Genomic DNA, 14730 nt, shown 5'->3' on the forward strand with positions numbered 1-14730 from the left:
GCCCTACATTAGACATTATATGAGCCCTACGTTAGACATTTTATGAGCCCTACATTAGACATTTAATGAGCCCTACATTAGACATTTAATGAGCCCTATATTACACATTTAATGAGCCCTACATTAGACATTTTATGAGCCCTACATTAGTCATTTTATGAGCCGTACATTAGACATTTAATGAGCCCTACATTAGACATTTAATGAGCCCTATATTAAACATTTTATGGGCCCTACATTAGACATTTTATGAGCCCTACATTAGACATTTATTGAGCCCTACATTAGATATTTTATGAGCTCTACATTAGACATTTTATGAGCCCTACGTTAGACATTTAATGAGCTATACATTAGACATTTTATGATCCCTATATTAAACATTTTATGATCCCTACATTAGACATTTTATGAGCCCTACATTAGACATTTTATGAGCCCAAGCCAAAAAATTCTAAATAATTGTGGCATTAGGCTACTGCACATTACGCACGACAGAAAAACATAAAAGCCAATAGATGTATCTAGCTATGCTTAGCAAAAAAAGAAATGTCCCCTTTTCAGGACCCTGTCTTTCAACGATAATTAGTAAAAATCCAAATAAGTTCACAAATCTTCATTGTAAAGGGTTTAAACACTGTTTCCCATGCTTGTTCAATGAACCATAAACAATTAATGAACATGCACCTGTGGAACGGTCGTTAAGACACTAACAGCTTACAGACAGTAGGCAATTAAGGTCACAGTTATGAAAACTTAGGAAACCAAAGAGGCCTTTCTACTGACTCTGGAAAAACTCCAAAAGAAAGATGCACAGGATCCCTGCTTATCTGCGTGAATGTGCCTTAGGCATGCTGCAAGGAGGCATGAGGACTGCATTGTGGCCAGGGCAATAAATTGCAATGTCCGTACCGTGAGATGCCTAAGACAGCGCTACAAGGAGACAGGACGGACAGCAGATCGACCTCGCAGCGGCAGACCACGTGTAACAACAGCTGCACAGGATCGGTACATCCGAACATCACACCTGCGAGACAGGTACAGGATGGCAACAACAACAACCGAGTTACACCAGGAACGCACAATCCCTCCATCAGTGCTCAGACTGTCCACAATAAGCTGAGAGAGGCTAGACTGAGGGCTTGTAGGCCTGTTGTAAAGCAGGTCCTCACCTCCACATCCCCGGCAACAACGTCGCCTATGGGCACAAACCCGCCATTGCTGGACCAGGCAGGACTGGCAAGAAGTGCTCTTTATTGACGAGTCACGGTTTTGTCTCAGCTGGGGTGATGGACGTCGAAGGAATGAGCGTTACACAGAGGCCTGTACTCTGGAGCGGGATCAATTTGGAGGTGGAGGGTCCGTCATGGTCTGGGGCGGTGTGTCACATCATCATCGGACTGAGCTTGTTGTCATTGCAGGCAATCTCAACGCTGTGCGTTACAGGGAAGACATCCTCCTCCCTTATGTGGTACCCTTCCTGCAGGCTCATCCTGACATGACCCTCCAGCATGACAATGCCACCAGCCATACCGCTCGTTCTGTGCATTATTTCCTGCAAGACAGGAATGTCAGTGTTCTGCCATGGCCAGCGAAGAGCCTGGAATTCAATCCCATTGAACACGTCTGGGTCCTGTTGGATCGGAGGATGAGGGCGAGAGCCATTCCCCCCAGAAATGTCAGGGAACTTGCAGGTGCCTTGGTGGAAGAGTGGGGTAACATCGCACAGCAAGAACTGGCAAATCTGGTGCAGTCCATGAGGAGAAGCACTGCAGTACTTAATGCAGCTGGTGGCCACACCAGGTACTGACTGTTACTTTTGATTTTGACCTCCCCCTTTGTTCAGGGACACATTACTCCATTTCTGTTAGTCACATGTCTGTGGAACATGTTCAGTTTATGTCGCCGTTGTTCACATGTTAAGTTTGCTGAAAATGAACGCAGTTGACAGTGAGAGGACGTTTCTTTTTTTTGCTGAGTTTAAATGCTCCTGGGTAAATGAATGAAACTAGATCCAGTAGGCGTATCGTTTTGAGTGTGGACTCTTACTGTATTGTATTATTCTGTATTATATGGATTGGAATTATGCATATCATTCAAACCATGATAAAGCAGAAGAGAACATGTGATTCTGGTGAACATGTGATTCATGTGATTCTGGTGCAACACACGCGGCCTACAAAGGTTATAGGCTAGCAAAAGTATAGGCTAGCGAATTTGATTTTAATTTTGAAATATAATAGGGCCTATTTTTATGATTAGTAGGCTGACGCATATACAGTTGAAGTCAGAAGTTTACGTACGCCTTAGCCAAATACATTTAAACTCAGTTTTTTCACAATTCCTGACATTTAATCCAAGTAAAAATTCCCTGTCTTAGGTCAGTTAGGATCACCACTTTATTTTAAGAATGTGAAATGTCAGAATAATAGTGGAGAGAATGATTTATTTCAGCTTTTATTTCTTTCATCACATTCCCAGTGGGTCAGAAATTGACATACACCCAAATAGTACTTGGTAGCATTGCCTTTAAATTGTTTAACTCGGGTCAAACATTTCAGGTAGCCTTCCACAAGTTTCCCACAATAAGTTGGGTGAATTTTAGACCATTCCTCCTGATAGAGCTGGTGTAACTGAGTTAGGCCATTTTGCCACAACTTTGGAAGTATGCTTGGGGTCATTGTCCATTTGGAAGACCCATTTGCGACCAAGCTTTAACTGATGTCTTGAGATGTGTTTTCAATATATCCACCTAATTCTCCTCCTCATGATGCTATCTATTTTGTGAAGTGCACCAGTCCCTCCTGCAGGAAAGCACCCCGACAACATGATGCTGCCACCCCCTTGCTTCATGGTTGGGATGGTGTTCTTCGGCTTGCAAGCCTCCCTCTTTTTCCTCCAATCCTAACGATGGTCATTATGGCCAAACAGTTCTATTTTTGTTTCATCAGACCAGTAGGTCTGGAAATTAGGCATTTGGAAATTGCTCCCAAGGATGAACCAGACTTGTGGAGGTCTACAATCTTTTTCTGAGGTCTTGGCTGATTTCTTTGGATTTTCCCATGATGTCAAGCAAAGAGGCACTGAGTTTGAAGGTAGGCCTTGAAATACATCCACAGGTACACCTCCAGTTGACTCAAATTATGTAAATCAGAAGCTTCTAAAGCCATGACATCATTTTCTGGAATTTTCCAAGCTGTTTAAAGGCACAGTCAACTTAGTGTATGTTAACATCTGACCCACTGGAATTGTGATACAGTGAATTATAAGTGAAATAATCTGTCTGTAAACAATTGTTGGAAAAATGACTTGTGTCATGCACAAAGTAGATGTCCTAACCGACTTGCCAAAACTATACTTTGTTAACAAGAAATTTGTGGAGTGGTTGAAAAACGAGTTTTAATGACTCCAACCTAAGTGTTTGTAAACTTCCGACTTCAACTGTATACCTTTCATAATATTTCCCATAATGTTTTTAGCCATCGCCTCTTTCTCTCTCTATTGTTGCTTCATTCCTTCGTCGCTTTCAACAGTTAAATTAAATATGTTTCGTTGTCCTTATATCCATCATTCTAATGACACCCATGAATAATATAGGACTAGAACTAAATGCAGAAGGCTTTCACTTCTCTTCAGGAAGATTGAAGGGTTATGGGTCTGAATAAATAACTGCTATAGCCTACCATCATCACGGGTTCACTCTTCTTTCAAACTACCTGTGAGTTCTATTGGCTTCTGTATTTAACATTCAGCAAGCAAGAGCATTTGTCCCTCTTCAAATAGTCTACCGGTATGATAAATGCAAACATTCTTTTTCCCATCAAGCTATTCTAGTCTGGCTCTTCCTGCATGGGACTCAAGAGCTAAGGAGAGTTTTTTTAAAGAGAGAAGCCGGAGGTGAGTGCATATTGCGCAAGAGACAGAGGCTATAAGTTAGAAGCTCATTATGCATAATCCATCATTAATTAGCTGAAAGAGGAGGCTAGGACATATACAGTATATCCATCTTTAACAGGATGATCTATTTTGGATGCAATTTGAATGGAATTGATGGAGAGAGAGACTGCTCACACATGCTCTGATTTAAAGCATCCATTTTCGAGTGATAGGCTGTTTTAAAACTCTGCAGCTGTAATTAAACATGGTGAACCCCGAAAGCCAGAAGGAGATGTGTAATTTAGACACGCATTTGGACCTTACAGTAGTATAGGCTATGCTGCAGTCAATGTAGGTCTACCTGTCACAATAAATAACGTCACCATGGTGAGATGCTAGGTCTACCCGTCACAAATAACGTCACCATGGTGAGATGCTAGGTCTACCTGTCACAAGAAATAACGTCACCATGGTGAGATGCTAGGTCTACCTGTCACAAGAAATAACGTCACCATGGTGAGATGCTAGGTCTGCCTGTCACAAGAAATAACGTCACCATGGTGAGATGCTAGGTCTACCTGTCACAACGAAATAACGTCACCATGGTGAGATGCTAGGTCTACCTGTCACAAGAAATAACGTCACCATGGTAAGATGCTAGGTCTACCTGTCACAAGAAATAACGTCACCATGGTGAGATTCTAGGTCTACCTGTCACAAGAAATAACGTCACCATGGTGAGATGCTAGGTCTACCCGTCACAAGAAATAACGTCACCATGGTGAGATGCTAGGTCTACCTGTCACAAGAAATAACGTCACCATGGTGAGATGCTAGGTCTACCTGTCACAAGAAATAACGTCACCATGGTGAGATGCTAGGTCTACCTGTCACAAGAAATAACGTCACCATGGTGAGATGCTAGGTCTGCCTGTCACAAGAAATAACGTCACCATGGTGAGATGCTAGGTCTACCTGTCACAACGAAATAACGTCACCATGGTGAGATGCTAGGTCTACCTGTCACAAGAAATAACGTCACCATGGTGAGATGCTAGGTCTACCTGTCACAAGAAATAACGTCACCATGGTGAGATTCTAGGTCTACCTGTCACAAGAAATAACGTCACCATGGTGAGATGCTAGGTCTACATGTCACAAGAAATAACGTCACCATGGTGAGATGCTAGGTCTACCCGTCACAAGAAATAACGTCACCATGGTGAGATGCTAGGTCTACCTGTCACAAGAAATAACGTCACCATGGTGAGATGCTAGGTCTACCTGTCACAAGAAATAACGTCACCATGGTGAGATGCTAGGTCTACCTGTTACAAGAAATAACGTCACCATGGTGAGATGCTAGGTCTACCTGTCACAAGATATAACGTCACCATGGTGAGATGCTAGGTCTACCTGTCACAAGAAATAACGTCACCATGGTGAGATGCTAGGTCTACCTGTCACAAGAAATAACGTCACCATGGTGAGATGCTAGGTCTACCTGTCACAAGAAATAACGTCACCATGGTGAGATGCTAGGTCTACATGTCACAAGAAATAACGTCACCATGGTGAGATGCTAGGTCTACATGCATTGTGAAGTGCTCCATACTGAGATGAGCTCTCCTCTCTTCATCATGCAGAGGCCATAGAGAAGCCAGATTTCGACATTGCATGTAATTAAACAGTTCCATTTCACGCCATGCTGTTCATATAAATAACTTATAATAATTTACCGGTTTCTTGCCATTATTTATCCCGGGAAAAGGGTGTGGTTTTGTGCTGTAAACTCGGTAAGTCTCAGTAACCGTGTTTCTGCAATTCAACCCTAGTTACCACCCCTCAGTGACAGACCTCTGCTGTCAACCCCTTACCAGTTACTACCCCTAAGTGGCAGTCCTCTACTGTCAACCCCTTACCAGTTACCACCCCTTAGTGGCAGTCCTCTACTGTCAACCCCTTACCAGTTACTACCCCTCAGTGACAGTCCTCTATTGTCAACCCCTTACCAGTTACTACCCCTCAGTGACAGTCCTCTATTGTCAACCCCTCACCAGTCACCTCAACGCAATCAAGACAAAGCTGATCATGGACTACAGGAAAAGGAGGGCCCGTGGACACTCCCATTCACATCGACAGGGCTATAATGGAGGGGGTTGAGAGCTTCCACATGACCAACAAACTATCATGGTCCAAACACAGGGCACGACAAGCCTATTCTCCCTCAGGAGACTGAAAAGATTTGGCATGGGTCCTTAGATCCTCAAAAGGTTCTACAGCTGCCCCATCGAGAGCATCCTGACTGGTTGCATCACTGCCTGGTATGGCAACTGCTCGACCTCCGACCGCACGGCACTACAGAGGGTAGTGCGTACGGCCCAGTACATCACCGGGGCCGATGTACTGGGCCATCACTGGGGCCAAGCTTCCTGCCATCCAGGACCTCTATACCAGGCGGTGTCAGAGGAAGGCCCTAAAAATGGTCAAAGACTCCAGCCACCCTAGTCATAGACGGTTCTCTCTGCTACCGCAAGGAAAGCGCTACCGGAGCACCAAGTCCAGGTCCAAGAGGTTTCTAAATAGCTCTACCCCCAAGCCATAAAACTCCTCAACATCTAATCAAATGGCTTTTACAGACTATTTGCATTGCCCCCACCCCCCATTTACGCTGCTGCTAACAGGTGCCCCCACACATTGAGTCTGTGCCGGTACCCTCTGTATATAGCCTCGCTATTGTTATTTTACTACTGCTCTTTAATTATTTGTTATTATTTGTTACATTTATTAATTGTTAGGTATTTTCTTAAAACTGCATTGTTGGTTAAGGGCTTCTAAGTAAGCATTTCACTGTAAGGTGTTGTTGTATTCGAGGCATGTGACAAATAAAATTTGATTTGATTTGGAACCTCTGCCTTCTCCACTGTAATCTGTCTTCTCCACTGTAACCTCTGTCTTCTCCACTGTAACCTCTGTCTTCTCCACTGTAATCTCTGTCTTCTCCACAGTAACATCTGTCTTCTCCACTGTAACCTCTGTCTTCTCCACTGTAATCTCTGTCTTCTCCACGGTAACCTCTGTCTTCTCCACTGTCCTCTGTCTTCTCCACTGTAACCTCCAACATCTCCACTGTAACCCCTGTCTTCTCCACTGTTCATATTAAATATCAATCAATCAATCAATCAAATGTATTTATAAAGCCCTTTTTACATCAGCTGATGTCACAAAGTGCTGTACAGAAACCCAGCCTAAAACCCCAAACAGCAAGCAATGCAGGTGTAGCACGGTGGCTAGGAAAAACTCCCTAGAAAGGCCAGAACCTAGGAAGAAACCTAGAGAGGAACCAGGCTATGAGGGGTGGCCAGTCCTCTTCTGGCTGTGCAGGGTGGAGATTAAAACAGAACATGGCCAAGATGTTCAAATGTTCATAGATGACCAACAGGGTCAAAAAATAATAATCACAGTGGTTGTAGAAGGTGCAACAGGTAAGCACCTCAGGAGTAAATGTCAGTTGGCTTTTCATAGCCAATCATTCAGAGTATCTCTACTGCTCCTGCTGTCTCTAGAGAGTTGAAAACAGCAGGTCTGGGACAGGTAGCACGTCTCGTGAACAGGTCAGAGTTCCATAGCCGCAGGCAGAACAGTTGAAACTGGAGCAGCAGCACGGCCAGGTGGACCGGAGACAGCAAGGAGTCATCAGGCCAGGTAGTCCTGAGAAATTGTCCTAGGGCTCAGCTCCTCAGAGAGCGAGAGAGTGAATTAGAGAGAGCATACTTAAATTCACACAGGACACCGGATAAGACAGGAGAAATACTCCAGATATAACAGACTGACCCTAGCCCCCCGAGATATAAACTACTGCAGCATAAATACTGGAGGCTGAGACAGGAGGGGTCGGGAGACACTGTGGCCCCGTCCGACTCCCGGACAGGGCCAAACAGGCAGGATATAACCCCACCCACTTTGCCAAAGCACAGCCCCCACACCACTGGAAGGATCTCTTCAACCACCAACTTAGCATCCTGATACAAGGCTGAGTATAGCCCACAAAGATCTCTGCCACGGCACAACCCAAGGGGGGGCGCCAACCCGGACAGGAAGATCACGTCAGTGACTCAACCCACTCAAGTGACGCACCCCTCCTAGGGACGGCATGGAAGAGCACCAGTAAGCCAGTGACTCAGCCCCTGTACTAGGGTTAGAGGCAGAGAATCCCAGTGGAGAGAGGGGAATCGGCCAGGCAGAGACAGCAAGGGCGGTTCGTTACTCCAGTGCCTTTCCGTTCACCTTCACACTCCTGAGCCAGACTACACTCAATCATAGGACCTACTGAAGAGTAAAGTCTTGAGTAAAGTCTTAAAGGTTGAGACCGAGTCTGTGTCTCTCACATGGATAGGCAGACCATTCCATAAAAATTGAGCTCTATAGGAGAAAGCCCTGCCTCCTGATGTTTGCTTAGAAATTCTAGGGACAGTAAGGAGGCCTGCATCTTGTGACCATAGCGTACGTGTAGGTATGTACGGCAGGACCAAATCGGAAAGATAGGTAGGAGCAAGCCCATGTAATGCTTTGTAGGTTAGCAGTAAAAAACCTTGAAATCAGCCCTTGCCTTAACAGGAAGCCAGTGTAGAAAGGCTGGCACTGGAGTAATATGATCACATTTTTTTGTTCTAGTCTAGATTCTAGCAGCCTTATTTAGCACTAACTGAAATTTATTTAGTGCTTTATCCAGGTAGCCGGAAAGTAGATGTCACGCCCTGAGGTTTTTATGTCTCTATTTTGGTTTGGTCAGGGTGTGATTTGGGTGGGCATTCTATTTTCTATGTTTTGTATTTCTTTGTTTTGGCCGGGTATGGTTCTCAATCAGGGACAGCTGTCTATCGTTGTCGCTGATTGGGAACCATACTTAGGCAGCCCTCCCACCTGTGATTGGGGGTAGTTAACTTTGTTTGTGGCACATAGCCCATAAGCTTCACGGTTGTTTTGTATTGTTTATTGTTTTTGTCGGCGTCATTTCTAATAAAGGGAATATGTACGCTCACCACGCTGCGCTTTGGTCCTCTTCTTCAGACGGCCGTGACAGTAGAGCATTGCAGTGGTCTAACCTAGAAGTGACAAAAGCATGTATTCATTTTTGGGCATCATTTTTGGACAGAAAGTTTCAGATTTTTGCAATGTTATGTAGATGTAAAAAAGCTGTCCTTGAAACAGTCTTGATATGTTCGTCAAAAGAGAGATCAGGGTCCAGAGTAACGCCGAGGTCCTTCACAGTTTTAATTGAGACGACTGTACAACCATCAATATTAATTGTCAGATTCAACAGAATATCTATTTTTTCTTGGGACCTAGAACAAGCATCTCTGTTTTGTCCGAGTTTAAAAGTAGAAGATTTGCCGCCTTCACTTCCTTATGTCTGAAACACAGGCTTCCAAAAAGGGCAATTTTGGGGCTTCACCATGTTTCATCGACATGTACAGCTGTGTGTCGTCCGCATAGCAGTGAAAGTTAACATTATGATTCCCGAATGACAACACCAAGAGGTAAAATATATAGTGAAAACAATAATGGTCCTAAAACAGAGCCTTGAGGAACACCTGAATGTACAGTTAATTTATTGGAGGGCAAACCATCCACAGAGACAAACAGATATCTTTCCAACAGATAAGATCTAAACCAGGCCAGAACTTGTCCGTGTTGACCAATTTGGGTTTCCAATCTCTCCAAAAGAATGTGGTGATCGATGGTATCAAAAGCAGCACTAAGGTCTAGGAGCACAAGGACAGATGCAGAGCCTCGGTCTGACGCCATTAAACAGTCATTTACCACCTTCACAAGTGCAGTCTCAGTGCTATGATGGGGTCTAAAGCCGGATTAAGCATGTTATATACATTGTTTGTCTTCAGGAAGCTTTTTCTAAAATTTGAGATTCGATATAGGCCGATAGTTTTTTATATTTTCTGGTTCAAGGTTTGGCTTTTTCAAGAGAGGTTTTATTACTGCCACTTTTAGTGAGTTTGGTACACATCCGGTGGATAGAGAGCCATTTATTATGTTCAACATAGGAGAGCCAAGCACAGGAAGCAGCTCTTTCAGTAGTTTAGTTGGAATAGGGTCCAGTATGCAGCTTGAAGGTTTAGAGGCCATGATTATTTTCATCAATGTGTCAAGAGATATAGTACTAAAAAACTTGGTTCAGAGATCAAGGCTGTTGTGGTTATTTTAAAGATCTTAATTGGGAGAAATGTGTCTGTGTCTCCACTCTCTACAGTGTCTGCAGGCTCTGGACTTCCTGCACTCCAACCAGGTGATCCACAGAGACATCAAGAGTGACAACATCCTGCTGGGCATGGACGGCTCAGTCAAGCTCAGTAAGTAACCTCACCAGTAGGGGACAGGCAGGGACCAGGGTGGAATGATGCAGTCAATGGTATGTTGGTAGAGAGAGTCATGTGGAAATGGATGGGATTGGGGGAAAGAGTCATGTGGGAAATGAGTGGAGTTGAAAACAATGTCTGACGTGTTTCTCTCTCCCTGCAGCCGACTTTGGGTTCTGTGCCCAGATCACCCCAGAGCAGAACAAGCGAAGCACCATGGTGGGCACGCCCTATTGGATGGCACCCGAGGTCGTGACCCGTAAGGCCTACGGGCCCAAGGTGGACATCTGGTCCCTGGGTATCATGGCTATAGAGATGGTGGAGGGAGAACCTCCCTACCTTAATGAGAACCCTCTCAGGGTAAGACTGAAACACACCATCTACACTACACACACATCCAGGGATATACTATTTGATCAGTAACTGATTGGCCCTCTCCACCCCTCTTTCCATCTCCTCAGGCCCTGTACCTAATCGCCACCAACGGGACTCCAGAGCTGCAGAACCCTGAGCGTCTGACCTCCGTGTTCAGAGACTTCCTCAACCGCTGCCTGGAGATGGACGTGGACCGCAGAGGCTCAGCCAAGGAGCTCCTCCAGGTACACAACAACCCCACCCTGACCACCAAAACATAACCTATGTAAACCTGACCACTCTAACATAACCCAAAGCTGACCACTAACATAACCCTAACCTAAACCTGACCACTCTAACATAACCCAACCCTGACCACTCTAACATAACCCTAGCCTAAACCTGACCACTCTAACATAACCCAAAGCTGACCACTAACATAACCCTAACCTAAACCTGACCACTCTAACATAACCCAACCCTGACCACTCTAACATAACCCTAGCCTAAACCTGACCACTCTAACATAACCCAACCCTGACCACTCTAACATAACCCTAGCCTAAACCTGACCACTCTAACATAACCCTAACCTAAACCTGACCACTCTAACATAACCCTAACCTAAACTTGACCACTCTAACATAACCCAAAGCTGACCACTAACATAACCCTAACCCAAAGCTGACCACTAACATAACCCTAACCTAAACCTGACTACTCTAACATAACCCTAACCTAAACCAGACCACTCTAACATAACCCTAACCTAAACCTGACTACTCTAACATAACCCTAACCTAAACCAGACCACTCTAACATAACCCTAACCTAAACTTGACCACTCTAACATAACCCTAACCTAAACCTGACCACTCTAACATAACCCAACCCTGACCACTCTAACATAACCCTAACCTAAACTTGACCACTCTAACATAACCCTAACCTAAACCTGACCACTCTAACATAACCCTAATCTAAACTTGACCACTCTAACATAACCCTAACCTAAACCTGACCACTCTAACATAACCCAACCCTGACCACTCTAACATAACCCTAACCTAAACTTGACCACTCTAACATAACCTAAACCTGACCACTCTAACATAACCCAAAGCTGACCACTAACATAACCCTAACCTAAACCTGACTAATCTAACATAACCCTAACCTAAACCTGACCACTCTAACATAACCCAAAGTTGACCACTAACATAACCCTAACCTAAACCTGACCACTCTAACATAACCCAACCCTGACCACTCTAACATAACCCTAACCTAAACCTGACCGCTCTAACATTACCCAACCCTGACCACTCTAGCAAACCCAACCCTGACCACTCTAGCATTACCCAACCCTGACCACTCTAGCATAACCCAACCCTGACCACTCTAGCAAACCCAACCCTGACCACTCTAGCATAACCCAACCCTGACCACTCTAGCATAACCCAACCCTGACCACTCTAGCATTACCCAACCCTGACCACTCCAGCATTACCCAACCCTGACCACTCTAGCATAACCCAACCCTGACCACTCTAGCATAACCCAACCCTGACCACTCTAGCACAACCCAACCCTGACCACTCTAGCATAACCCAACCCTGACCACTCTAGCATAACCCAACCCTGACCACTCTAGCATTACCCAACCCTGACCACTCTAGCATTACCCAACCCTGACCACTCTAGCATAACCCAACCCTGACCACTCTAGCATAACCCAACCCTGACCACTCTAGCATAACCCAAATCTGACCACTCTAGCATAACCCTAACCTAAACCTGACCACTCTAGCATAACCCTAACTTAAACCTGACCACTCTAACAACCCTAACCTAAACCGACCACTCTAACATAACCCAACCCTGACCACTCTGACATAACCCAACCCTGACCACTCTGACATAACCCAACCCTGACCACTCTGACATAACCCAACCCTGACCACTCTGACATAACCCAACCCTGACCACTCTAACATAACCCAACCCTGACCACTCTGACATAACCCAACCCTGACCACTCTAGCATAACCCAACCCTGACCACTCTAGCATAACCCAACCCTGACCACTCTAGCATAACCCAACCCTGACCACTCTAGCATTACCCAACCCTGACCACTCTAGCATTACCCAACCCTGACCACTCTAGCATAACCCAACCCTGACCACTCTAGCATAACCCAACCCTGACCACTCTAGCATAACCCAAATCTGACCACTCTAGCATAACCCTAACCTAAACCTGACCACTCTAGCATAACCCTAACCTAAACCTGACCACTCTAGCATAACCCTAACCTAAACCTGACCACTCTAACAACCCTAACCTAAACCGACCACTCTAACATAACCCAACCCTGACCACTCTAACATAACCCAACCCTGACCACTCTGACATAACCCAACCCTGACCACTCTGACATAACCCAACCCTGACCACTCTAACATAACCCAACCCTGACCACTCTGACATAACCCAACCCTGACCACTCTGACATAACCCAACCCTGACCACTCTGACATAACCCAACCCTGACCACTCTGACATAACCCAACCCTGACCACTCTGACATAACCCAACCCTGACCACTCTGACATAACCCAACCCTGACCACTCTAACATAACCCAACCCTGACCACTCTGACATAACCCAACCCTGACCACTCTGACATAACCCAACCCTGACCACTCTGACATAACCCTAAGCTAAACCTGACCACTCTAACATAACACTAACCTAAACCTGACCACTCTGACATAACCCAACCCTGACCACTCTGACATAACCCAACCCTGACCACTCTGACATAACCCAACCCTGACCACTCTGACATAACCCAACCCTGACCACTCTGACATAACCCTAAATCTGACAACTCTAACATAACCCTAACCTAAACCTGACCACTCTAACATAACCCAAAACACCAACTAGTCTACTCCTACATTACTATACCAACATGCATGCCACACCCACCTGAGGAGCTGTCTTTTCAGCCATCTATGTCCTGAGGGGTGCAAAATACACTTGTTACTTAAATCTGGCTGGATTGATCGCTTTCATTTTACTCCTGCGACTCTTTCATACTCTTGCTTGTGGCTGTCGTTTTTTCCCGTTAACGTTATCACATTATGTTTGTAATGACCTGTCAAACACACCTGGCTGAAATGGGCTCAATGCAATGCATTGTCTTTCCGTTGCATCCATAAGATTGCTAAAGCTTTGTCTGGGATTTAACACATCAGATAGACATTTACATCATAAGAAAGATTACTTTTTTCAATTCCACAAAAAATGTATACCCCTCAAAATAAAGTTCTCATTTAAAATACACTGTTCAAAAAAATAAAGGGAACACTAAAATAACACATCCTAGATCTGAATGAATGAAATATTCTTATTAAATACTTTTTTCTTTACATAGTTGAATGTGCTGACAACAAAATTACACAAAAATTATCAATGGAAATCAAATTTATCAACCCATGGAGGTCTGGATTTGGAGTCACACTCAAAATTAAAGTGGAAAACCACACTACAGGCTGATCCAACTTTGATGTAATGTCCTTAAAACAAGTCTAAATGAGGCTCAGTAGTGTGTGTGGCCTCCACGTGCCTGTATGACCTCCCTACAACACCTGGGCATGCTTCTGATGAGTTGGCGGATGGTCTCCTGAGGGATCTCCTCCCAGACCTGGACTAAAGCATCCGCCAACTCCTGGACAGTCTGTGGTGCAACGTGGCGTTGGTGGATGGAGCGAGACATGATGTCCCAGATGTGCTCAATTGGATTCAGGTCTGGGGAACGGGCGGGCCAGTCCATAGCATCAATGCCTTCCTCTTGCAGGAGCTGCTGACACACTCCAGCCACATGAGGTCTAGCATTGTCTTGCATTAGGAGGAACCCAGGGCCAACCGCACCAGCATATGATCTCACAAGGGGTCTGAGGATCTCATCTCGGTACCTAATGGCAGTCAGGCTACCTCTGGCGAGCACATGGAGGGCTGTGCGGCCCCCCAAAGAAATGCCACCCCACACCATGACTGACCCACCGCCAAACCGGTCATGCTGGAGGATGTTGCAGGCAGCAGAACGTTCTCCAC

At 45.1% G+C, this 14730-nt stretch overlaps 1 protein-coding gene across 2 annotated transcripts in view; it reads left to right on the top strand.

The window, feature by feature from the left end:
• The window catches only part of LOC110509413 (serine/threonine-protein kinase PAK 3), an 87807-nt gene that overhangs the window by 69079 nt on the left and 3998 nt on the right, over positions 1 to 14730 (top strand). For both annotated transcript variants that reach the window (XM_036967364.2, XM_036967363.2), the window contains 3 exons: positions 10145 to 10244; positions 10414 to 10610; positions 10712 to 10849. In XM_036967364.2, coding sequence (XP_036823259.2) covers positions 10145 to 10244; positions 10414 to 10610; positions 10712 to 10849 — 435 coding nt within the window. The remainder of the gene's footprint in view (positions 1 to 10144; positions 10245 to 10413; positions 10611 to 10711; positions 10850 to 14730) is intronic.

Source organism: Oncorhynchus mykiss, chromosome 29 (assembly GCF_057628025.1).
Source record: "Oncorhynchus mykiss isolate SJ-2025 chromosome 29, ASM5762802v1, whole genome shotgun sequence".
Classification (NCBI taxonomy): Eukaryota; Metazoa; Chordata; class Actinopteri; order Salmoniformes; family Salmonidae; genus Oncorhynchus; species Oncorhynchus mykiss.